At 39.4% G+C, this 12067-nt stretch overlaps 1 protein-coding gene across 4 annotated transcripts in view; it reads left to right on the top strand.

Moving 5' to 3' along the window:
* SLC10A7 (solute carrier family 10 member 7) overlaps positions 1 to 12067 on the top strand; it is a 256440-nt gene that overhangs the window by 197518 nt on the left and 46855 nt on the right. For all 4 annotated transcript variants that reach the window (XM_078002307.1, XM_078002306.1, XM_015139308.3 and 1 more), the window contains one exon: positions 8535 to 8618. In XM_078002307.1, the coding sequence (XP_077858433.1) occupies positions 8535 to 8618 (84 nt within the window). The remainder of the gene's footprint in view (positions 1 to 8534; positions 8619 to 12067) is intronic.

Here is a 12067-nt window from a genome sequence, read left to right as displayed (position 1 = left end):
GTCACCAGGCTGGAGTGCAGTGGCACTATCTCGGCTTACTGTAAGCTCCACCTCCCAGGTTCACGCCATTCTCCTGCCTCAGCCTCCCGAGCAGCTGGGACTACAGGCGCCCGCTACCATGCCAGGCTAATTTTTGTATTTTTAGTAGAGACGGGGTTTCACCATGGTCTCGATCTCCTGACCTCATGATCTGCCTGCCTCGGCCCACAGTTTGTTTTAAAACATATTATCAGCACACAATTACTTTTTCTTGAATATTATATCCTAAGTAACATAGGTAAGAGGAAAAAGAAGTGGGCGTAATAATTGCCTTGAAGAAACTTAAAACTTATTTGGGCAAACAAGAATCAAGAATATGGCAGAAATTTAGAGAAGAAATTGACTGCTAAACTGTGGTTCGAACTGAGCTTAATAGGAGTTCATAGAAGAGAGAGGTCCAGGTCAGCGAAAGAGATCAAGGGGCAGCTTTCAAGGCTGCAGTCATCATTAGTAGTTGTATTAGACTAGTATTACTAATCAGCCTAGTAATTGGCTGTCTATGATAGAAAATTCTTCAACTTTTGATCCCATCACTATGAACAGAAACAATGTATACAGCCATTAGTGTCATGTACGATGATTATTTTTTATAATTTGTTTCCAATTATGGTTGCATAATTAATGGACACACATGTGTGAGATGCGTAAGATGATAATAAAACCTAAACCACTTGAAAAGATACTAGCCATCTGATTGTCTCAGTTGCTTCACATTGAGTCAGTTTCTCTACCTTGTGCTCAGTGGTGTTTGTTCTAAAGCATGTGAAGACAAATCTCCCCTTGAAGCTGAGGGTAGCTTCTGACTACGGGAAGGGAAGTACCTGGTAAGCAGTTTTCAAATGCTCGAGAGGTGACAGAGGTGACATTGATAAACTTCCTCCCCCATTAAAGACTACTGTCCCAAGAAGGCCAGTTGCGTTGCTGGTCTGGGACTTCTCAGACTTCACTGAAGTGAGCTGGAGACATGGGATGAGTTGGGGCAGTCTTGTCCTAGCCAGGCTTTTCCCTTGCCCTTTAGTTCTTTCTTCAGCACCAGCTACCAGGGGATGCTCCTTGACAGGGTAGGGTCGATCCAGAGTTGGAAAGACACTGGTTCCTTGCTACTCCCTTGCCTATTGGTAACCAAGCTGGAGGAACTTAATCATGTGTTCTCCTTAAGAGAATATTTAGCAATAGCAGGTCCTTTGGTTCCCAAACCACACTCAGGATTGACAAGACCAAATCCTTTGGTCAAAAATTAGGGAGCAAAGTTTGGTCCTAAAGGCCTCTGAGTATCTCTGCCTCCAGCCCTTCATGGCGTGGAAGCTCAATTCCTCACAGCTTTCCTCTTTCCTCTAGGTTAGAATAAGCCAATTTACAGTTCATTTTGGCACATTTCACTAAACAGTCTGTGCGGGTTTGAGTAACCTGAACCTATGATTGCGCACATTAAGTTTCCATCAAAGTTATTAGAAGGTAACCTTTTCATCTTACATTTTAAATTAGCATATAACATGGATGAACTGGAGGACATTATGCTAAGTGAAATAAACCAGACACAGAAAGACAAATACTGCATAATCTCACTTATATGTGGAATCTAAAAGAGTCAAACTCATAGAAACAGAGTAGAAGGGAGGTTACCAGGAGCCAGGGAGTTGGAGAAATGGGGAGATGTTGGCCAAAGGATGCAGACTTGCAGTTATAAGCCAGTAAGTTCTGGACACTGAATGTACAGCATCGTTACTGTAGATAATAATAACGTATTGCATATTTAAAATTTGCTAAGTGATTAGATCTTAAATATTCTTAAGATCATACACAAAAAGGTAACTGTGAGGTGATGGATATGTTAAATAGCTTTATTGTAGTAATCATTTTGCAATATATACATATATCAAAACATCATGTTGTACACCTTTAATAGATGCACTTTTTGTCAATTATACCTCAAAACTAAGAAAAGGACAATAACTAGCATATAAACAAAAAGAAAAGTGAAGCCATGTTTTATATAATGTTTTTATATTTATAAAATCTACTAAGCCTCTTTTTTTCTTTATTTCTCAGAGAGGGAAAAAGACTGTGAATATAAATATTAAAAAAGATAACTTCCTCTCCTAAACGTATACTTTCCACACAATAACCCAACTTTAGCTTGATGCATGCAACTGAATCAGTATGGCTGTTTAATAGCCATATTTAATTTTGATAAAAATCATAGTCTTTTTAACATTGAGTCTGTCACCTGGTATACATTTACCTGACAATTTTATGTAAGTTTAGTTCACATGTATCCCTGTGACAGAAGGAGCAGCGGGAATGAAAGAAAAACTGAACTATATGGTGTATAGGGAGGGGATTGGGGTCTGGGGAGACTCTTCCTTCTTCTGTTTAAATGTTTATCTTTGTGACAGGAAGGAGATGCAGGTATTATGAATGTGTCTGTGTGTGGGCACGATAGTAAGCAAGCGTTCTTCCCTTTCCCTTTCCCCAGGGCTGGGCTCTGTGAGTGATGTGGAGAGGTGGAAATCAAGCAGGAAGTCAACAAATCCTGCTCTACATCTGAAGCTGCTACTTTCTGATTTCCTAGCAAAAGAGAGTTAACATTCATAATTCTACAGTATCTACTGTAAAATATCTATTCTTATTTTTCCCTGAATGTAGTGCTAATGAAAGTGAAAACCAATCATCAAGGGTGAATTATTTAATACAATAATGTTTTAATAGCTGGGAAGAGACACAAATAGTGGAGATGCCTGTGGCTAATGGATTTCCCTGATAGGAGATAAAAGGCTGATTACACAGCAGAGCAAGTGAAGAACTGGTGCATTAATGACAATTTACAGGTCAGCTCACTTACAGGAGTGATTTAAAATGCACCATCTGTTTTCTAACTGTAGGTTGATAACTGTAATTCTACAGACAGTCAACATCTCTTCATCAAGAATTGTTACCTATTTGTCTTTCTGAGTCTGGTTAGTTTGCCCCATATTATTTTACCAAGTGGACACCCAGATTATTTCCAGATGAAATAGTTTCTAGATTGAATGGGTTGATAACATCCAATCCTGCTTCCACTCAGTGTCTCTCTGCCCAGTTAGAGAATTAAGCCCTGATGTCCTAGGGCATCCATTGTGTGTATTGAACTAACTTCTCCCTAATGCATCTGCCCTGGCACTAGTTATGTACCATCCTTGGGAAAGTCGAGAAACCTGTCCCTCCAATCATTTTCTGTGTTCTGTGGTTTGCCCCCTCCCCCTCCCCTCATCCCCCTCCCCCCATCCCTCCCCCTGTCTTTCACATAGGCACAAAAAGAGGAGTCCAGCTTTGATTTTCACTTATGTCCCCTTTCCCTGTTTCACACTGTACTACCTAAAACTAATGTGTAGTAGAGTGTAACGAGTTAAGTGTGAGGGCTTTGGAGCTACACTTGTGGGTTTAGATTCTGTCACTTTCTAGCTGTGGTGACCTTGTCCAGGTTGTTTAACTGTTCTGTGCCACTGTTGCCTCTTGTGAAAATGAGGGTAATAATAAAACCAACATCAAGGGGTTGCTGTGAGAATTAAATTATTCCACATGCAGTAAGCATTTAAAGCAGTGTCTGCCTCTCAAAAGAAGACATACAAGTGGCCAACAAATACAGTTAAAAAAAAGCTCAACATCACTAATCATCAGAGAAACGCAAATCAAAACCACAATGAGACACCACCTCACACCAGTCAGAATGGCTATTATTAAAAAGTGAAAAAACAACAGATACTGGAGATACTACAGAAAAAAGAGAACACTGACGCACTATTAGTGTGAATATAAATTAGTTCAGTGTCTGTGGAAAGCAGTTTTGGAGATTCCTCAGAGAAGTTAGAACTACCATTCAACCCAGCAATCTCATTACTGCATATATATCCAAAGCAAAATAAATCATGTTATCAAAAAGATACATACACTCACATGTTCATCATTGCACTATTCAAAATAACAAAGACATGGAATCAACCTAGGTGATTAGATAAAGAAAATGTGGTACATATACATCCATGGAATACTACACAGCCATAAAAAAGAACAAAATCACATCCTTTGCAGCAACATGGATACAGCTAGAGCCCATTATCCTAAGCAAATTAACACAGGAACTGAAAACAAAATACTACATTGTTCTCACTTAGAAGTGGGAGCTTGGATATTGGGTACTCAGGGACATAAAGATAGCAACAAGAGACACCAGGGACTAATAGAGTGGGGAGGGAGGAAGGGGGCAAGGTTTGAAAAACTAACTGTTTGGTACTATGATCACTATCTGGGTGATGGGATAGTCTATATCCCAAACTTCAGCATCACTCAATATACCCATGTAACAAACCTGCACGTGTACCCCTTGAATCTAAAGGAAAAGTTGAAATTATTTAAAAATAAAACAAAGCAGTGTCTGGCACATGGAAGTGCATGATAAATGTTACTACTGAGATTATAGAAGACAACTGGTTGGGAGACCTGGCTGATGATCCTTTCTTGGGTCTGGGAACTAAGTAGAGGTTTGCAGCTTACCTGAATGAAGTTGGAAGAATGGAATGAAAACATTGGCAAGCTTTTTCTGCCTTTGTATTACAGTCATTCACTAATTGACACACATTCGTTGAACACCCACTATGTACTAGATTAGTGGTTCTCAAAGTGTGAACCCCCAAGTCAGCAGCAGCAGCACCACTGGGGACCTTGTTAAAAATACAAATTCTCACCACAACTCCCATCCCTCTCCCCAGGCTTTTTGAATCAGACACTGTGAGGATGGGGAAATCAATCTGTGTTTTAACAAGCCCTCCAGATGTTTCCGATGTGCTCACATTTGAGAACCACTGCCCTAGATGTAGAACGTGGTCACTCTGCTGGGCATTGGGACTGTAAATGTGAATGATATAGTGTCCCAACCTTCAGGAGCATAGATTTGTAAGCAAGAACAACCAAGGATTCCAAGAGGTGCAATTCAGATACAGAGAACAGTGGTTCACAAAAGAGAGGGTGGCCAATTCAGCATTTTGGGAGGAGGTTTTGGAAAGAATTCCTGAAGAAGTAACGTTTGAACTGAGTCTTGGAAAAAGACTCATACTTTTCCAGTTATAAGTGGGGGAAACAACATTCCAGAGACAGGATTGAGTGCATGTATACTTGGTGATGGACAGGCATGCACACCGACCTCAGCTTTTAAAAAGCAGCAGCTTGACAGGAGGGGTTTTTGTGTTTTTGTCTACTGTTGTATCTGCAGTGTCGAGAACATGCCCCCAGCTCACAAGAAGCACTAAGTACTTGAATGACTGAATGCAAAGATCCTAAATTGCCACATACTAAATTTTCATGAATGATTTCTTCTCAGCATAGGATAGTAAAACAAAGAAATCAAGCTAATGGTGAGTTTCCTCCTTTAAAGTACTACATATTTCTGCTAGAAATTAGCCAAGGACTGGATTGCTTGCTTAACATGCTATATCTTAAACCATGGGTTGACAGTATGAGACATATTACTTTTAAATCTGCCACGGTACTCGGTGAAGCCCAGGGCACTTGCTTGATACAACCTTCTGAACCTGAAAACTTCACCTGCAGATTACTGCTGCTTCTCATAAACATACTGATCTTTACAATAGAAACCACAACAGGTTCCCTATTAAAATATGAAGAACCAAATACCCCAAGCAGCATATTTCCTTCTGCTTTAGTTAAAATCACCTCTGCATGCAGAATTATTGGATTTTGTGTCTCTCTAGTCCTGTCCTCACAGGCTGCGCTGTGCCAGATGCTTGCTGTTCTGTCTTCTGGATGCCAGGGCATACTTCATAGCATCAGAAACTTCCCCAGGGGTCCTCTGCATCTTCATACTGACCACAGTGACAGGTCTGGTGGCCAATTCAAAAGAAAGGACTTATGCCAAATTAGACTCCAGTACTGAGGTTTCCTTCCTTTCAGAGCCACTTCTAAGGGAGCCATCCTGAGGGATTTTGTCCCCAGCATCCCTGCCATACCTCGTCTGGCTTCGTGTACCCAGTTAATTACATCCCTGAGTAGCTTGCTCTGATCTCTGATCTGACAGAGCCTCAGAGGAAGGCTGCTGTAACCTGTGTTTCCAATCAAGTGGATCAGAAAAGGGACCATAGAGATCATGGACAACCTCCTCAATCCATAGCCTTGTTCCACTGTCTTCTAAGAACATGCGGTTTCCAAACGTTGAATATGCCAGTGGTCTGATACGCGAAGGATGGAGACATTATAAATATATAATATTTTTTAAAACCCAAGTTGAAATGGGTTTTTCTTTATTTTGGGGTGCTTAAAGAGAGAATATTGCTTTGAAATGGTTATTCATTTAAAAAATTTAAAAACCTAATAATTAAAGTTGAGATAGAAAGAGGAGCCAGGGATATGTGAGATCACTGAAGCGATTTCAGGCAGGAAATGTCGCCTTTTACGTGAAGATTATAGCTTAATTTTGCTACCTGTCTCCAAGTTCTGTAAACCTTAGGAATAGAGCATTGAGCTGGACCTTCTTGAACTTGAAAACTTTGTTCTTTAAAGTTTATTTTTCTATTCATCCAGTGCCTCAATTTCTCTGTAGAATATATTTTTTCTTTATATCAGTCCTTGCTCCAGGAATATCCTTAGGGTTAATATTTGTGGAGAGAATGTATTTGTTAAGCACCTTGTGCTTCAGAGACATAGTTGCTTTAAAATAGAGCTTAATTATTAGCTTTTAATATTTTGGTTTTGCATAAAAAGAAACATCTAACAGCCATGTGACATTTAACACACCAGGAATCCTGTTTGTTCTTTACCAGTTTCACTTTTTCTGTTTGTCTCTCTTCGTTTTAGTTTATATTGGTTGTGGAGAAAAAGGGCTAGAGACCACCAATTTTTATGGGTTAAATAAACAGCCAGTGGTCAGTTGAAGCTGGTTTTCAGTGAACACAGGGCCAGTGATGGGCCAGACATATGTTCTTGGCATTTTGAGTGCATGCAGACTGGGGCTGAAGCTGGGGGACAGAATTTTATATAATATGTCAGAGTGGGCCGGGCGCGGTGGCTCAAGCCTGTAATCCCAGCACTTTGGGAGGCCGAGACGGGCGGATCACGAGGTCAGGAGATCGAGACCATCCTGGCTAACACAGTGAAACCCCGTCTCTACTAAAAAATACAAAAAAACTAGCTGGGCGAGGTGGCGGGCGCCTGTAGTCCCAGCTACTCGGGAGGCTGAGGCAGGAGAATGGCGTGAACCCGGGAGGCGGAGCTTGCAGTGAGCTGAAATCCGGCCACTGCACTCCAGCCTGGGCGACAGAGCGAGACTCCGTCTCCAAAAAAAAAAAAAAATATATATATATATATATGTCAGAGTGGAGAGGAGATTTTGGTAAACCATTCATGCAAAAATCAGTGAAAACACTGCTCCCACACCACTTCATTCAGAGCTATTGACTTCAAGTAGCTAAATGTTTGATTTCTTCTATTTGACATTCTGTACCCTCAGTCATCACTACTTCCGTATCCTTTCACAAAAATTATTTTCCAAAAGATATTTCCAAGTGTAACTAAACTTAGGTAAATATGAAAATTTAGGTTTAGTCTGCAGGGGAAAGGCGAAAAGTAAGTTCCAAGGGCCAATTATCGATGGTTTGGTAAATCTGGTTGCAAAATGAACCTGTGAAAGAGAAAAACATCTATTGTTTGTCCAGAGAAGTTTGAAAAACAGAGGAGGTTTTGACCAACACTAAAAAGTTCATGGGAAGACTTAGCAATTCTTAGTGATGGAGGCTGACATGAGTGTGTTACTGTGTGTGTAGATAAGCACTCTTGTGCTGCAGGGAATAGCATCTTCATGAACCTGAGACTGTAATTGTTAGCAAAGAAAGAATCAAAAAATTAGGAAGAAGAAAAATAGGAATTATAAACAGTGTTAAAGCATACAAATTTAGGGGAGCTATATTGAAATTTTAAGTTGAAAAATAAGTTATGTTTCAGGATTTCCCATTTGCTAGACCTCGTGTAAGAAAAACTTCTACGGGATCTGAGATTCATTATCTTTGTTTTGAAGGAGTCGGAAAGTTAGAAACTATTTCATTTGCATAAATAAAAATGTTATCTTGATAAGGGAATGAGACATTTATTTTAGATGTCTACAGACAGGTGAAATAAAAATCACATAAACTGTAACTGTTGATGAAATATCATGCCATATGATTATAGACTGTATGAACACAGAATGACTTTACTAAAATAATAAGCAATTTAGGTTGATTGCAAATCAATATTTTTCTCAATCTTAGTCTCCCAATAAAAGTTATATTTTAAAATACCTAACAGTTTTTTGTGTTGAATTTAGAAAATTAGAGGTAACTTCACTTATTCTTTGTAGATAGCTACCAAATTTTTGGTGCACCTGAGAGAATCTATTTATTGCATTATTTATAAACACTAATGCTTGATAACTAGTTCAAAGTAATTCTAACTCCTAGTTTCTTGTTTTACAGCTTGGTTCATCTTCTTCTGTGCCTTTCACATCTATTTTTTCTCAGCTTTTTATGACTGTTGTGGTTCCTCTCATCATTGGACAGGTAAGGCCTCCAATTCTATCTGATCTTTTCTTTACGGATCAAATTGTGAAATCTTACATAATGTCAGAGCAGTTAAGAGAAAGGATATTCAGAGGGAGAAGATAAATGAAAATATGAGACTGAAAACAGAAGTTTCATCAATCACAGTATTCTCATCTTTTTTATTTTTTAAATTAATACTAATCTGCTTTGCAGTTAGCTGTATACAGGGACCCCTGCTAGCTATATATAGGGACTTCTACACAGAGTCTTGATTTTTTTAAAATTTATTATCTCCTCTTTGTAGCTGTGTAGCTACCTTGAAAACATCTAGCAAGTCTTTAACCTTATTCTGCAACTTTTGATAAGGTCTCCATGTTTATGACCATCGTTGGGAACAAGCATCTGTCTTTGGTTGGCAATAGACTCCTCCAACAGCAGTTATGTTTGTGACCATGTAATTGATAAACAGTTTAATACTATTATCTCTTAAAGTTTATCTTAGAATATTTAGGGTTTACTTTGTCATTCTTATTCAATTGGACTAATAAAAATTCCATTGTAACTTCTTATAACAAGTTAGTAGTAAGCATATAAGCACACAAATTTTAAAACAAGTGCATTTTTTTGGTGGTTGTTTTTTGTTTTCTGTAAAATCATAGGATGCCACAGTATTGGAGTATAAAATTTAATGCACAACTAAAGTGAACAAGTCTTAGGAAAGCAGTACATTAAGAGCAACTAGATTCTAGACTTATTTCTGCCTTTTATTTGCTGTGTTATTATGGGTGAGTTATTTAATCTCCCTAGCTCCAGGTTCATAATTTATTAAATATTATGACAATAATATCCATCGTAAAGGGCTGTTGTAAAGATTAAATGAAATATGCATGCCTGTAAAGTTCTTGGCATAGAACCTAACACAGGTAAGTGCTCTGTAGCTTCTAATATCATAATCATTATTTCCAAATTCCCTGAAAATACTAAACAGGCAGCAAGTATTTGAAATATTGAATATAAAAAATGTATGCATAGGCTGGGCATAGTGGTTCACGCCTATAATCCCAGCACTTTGCAAGACGGAGGTGGGCAGATCACCTGTGGTCAGGAGTTCATGACCAACCTGGGCAATGTGATGAAACCCTATTTCTACTAAAAGATACAAAAAAATTAGCTGGGTATGGTAGTGGGTACCTGTCGAGGTTGACGCAGGAGAATCGCTTGAACCTGGGAGGCAGAGGTTGCCCTCCAGCCTGGGCAACAGAGCGAGACTTTGTCTCAAAAAAAAAAAAAAAGACAAGAAATGTATGCATAGACATGTAATATTTACATGCTGTCTTAGGTCAGGGTCTCTGGGCAAAGACTCAAAGACAGAGGTTTTTAGGCAGGAAGTTTATGAGGGTGTACCCTTGGGAGCAATAGAGTGAATAAAGTAGGATGGAGCTGATGCAGTCCCAGCAAAGGTCTCAGTAGATCCCATGGGGAACTCTGGAGCTGGAATGACCCCTCAGAGTTGTCCTACCTTAAGGCAAGAGCACCTGGTCTTTATACTCTTACACTGACCAGTCATTAGATACTGGCTTCCCTCCTACCCTCCATGAGGGCTGTGACCTTGGGTGAGTCTGCTCTCTCAGGCTGAGGGCAAGTCCCAAAGAGGAACTCTGCTGACATATTTTACTCACCCAACACTCCCTGCTGCTGTGGGTATAAGCACCTCATTCCTGAAGAGAAGGATCTGGGTGGTGCTCCACAGCATCCACAACACATGTGCTAATTTTTTTTAAATTTTATACTTAGAAAAGGGACTAAATTTAGCATAAAATGGGGGATTTAAAAGTGCTTTAAGAATAGCATTTAATTAAATATAAAATGATACTTAAAAAATACTTTTCCCACAGTGCTGATCACATAACAGAGATTCTGAATGAATGTTACATCCCTGCCTACCTCTCTAACCTCTGCCACATTTCCCACTTCCAGCCTCCCTGGCTTTTCTCAGTTCCTGCTCATTCTTTCTGTTTAGGGTGTCTTTCTGCCTACCCTCCCACCTCAACCTGTTTCTCATTTGACTCTTTAATGAAGCCGCCTTTGAACCATATAGCTGGTATTTCCCTGGTTATTCTTCATTGCAACACCTTGTTTGATTTTTCTTGACCTTTCTCACAAAATATACTTATGTTTAGTTTGCTTGTTAACAGTTTGTCTCTGCCATTCAACTATCAGTTTCTTGAGTGCTGGAGCCATATTTGTTTTGTTTATCATTACATTCCCAGACCATAGGTACCCAATAAATATGTGCTGAAAGAGTGAGTGAAATAATGAACAAGCCAGAGTTCTATCATCAGTAAGGGATATGCTTTGTTGTATAGAGGTATAACTGAATCTACCTGTACTTCTCATCTCCACACAGTTTAAGCTGTGGATTTATATTAGTTTATATTCATACATATTTTCTTTGTTCTGAAAATAATTCCATCTAATAATTTAAAGCTCATACATTCTTCCCATAGTAGATCTTGGAAATTCCCCTATTAATAATAAATGCTTGGCTTAAAACATACAGACAAAATATCTGTATATAGGTTACTTAATTTTGTATGTATAGGGTTATATAATGTATGTAATTTAAAAACATTTATCCTGAAGGAATGATGAATTGTTAGATGGCTCATTCTTCATGTACTCAGTAGTAAATAGCAAAGTATTCAGTAAATTATAAAGTAATAATGGTAGTCAAAAGGTAGTATAGGTAGCTTTTTCTTTTCTCTTAAGTGTTCTAGATACCACAGTTCTTTGATGGCTCTTTTCGAGGAGAAAACCTATATGCTTGCATCTACCTGCCCCTCCTCTTGTATTCTGGTCTTAGGAATTAACAGTCACCACCCTGTCTCCACATCTAGAAACCACCAATCAGCCTTGCCTCCTCCCTCTCCTTACAGCCATACTCCTTTACCTCCAGGCAGTCACTTCATCCTACCATTTCTGCCTCAGAAATCTTTCACACCTGGCCCCTGCAGCCCTGGTCACACTGCTGGAGAGGATGGCACACCATCATCTCTTGTCTAAATTATTGCACCTCCTAAACCTGTCTCTCTGCTGTGAGTCTCTTCCAATTCCCATCTAATGTCTTTACTCCCTCCAGAGTAGTCCTAAAACACAAATCAATTCACATTATTCCTCTCCTTAAAAACATCCCCATGCCTCCCTGTTGCCAATTCCTTGCATGGCCCCAAAGCCCTTCACAGTCTGGCCGAACCTGCTTCTCCAGTGCCACTTCTCACCAGTCCTCTCCTTAGGGCTCTGCTTTTCCCATGCTGCATACTCATCATCCTTCACCTGACCATGGCCCTTCACTGCTCTATGCCTTTGACTGTATTGCCAGCAAACTCCTACTCATTGTTGAAGACTTGGTACAGAGGTGCCCTCCAATGTGACACCTGCCTGCTCTGACCTAGACTGGCCTCGATTAA

The sequence above is a fragment of the Macaca mulatta genome, chromosome 5 (genome assembly GCF_049350105.2).
Source record: "Macaca mulatta isolate MMU2019108-1 chromosome 5, T2T-MMU8v2.0, whole genome shotgun sequence".
Lineage (NCBI taxonomy): Eukaryota > Metazoa > Chordata > Mammalia > Primates > Cercopithecidae > Macaca > Macaca mulatta.
This window is presented reverse-complemented; position numbering and strand designations above follow the sequence as displayed.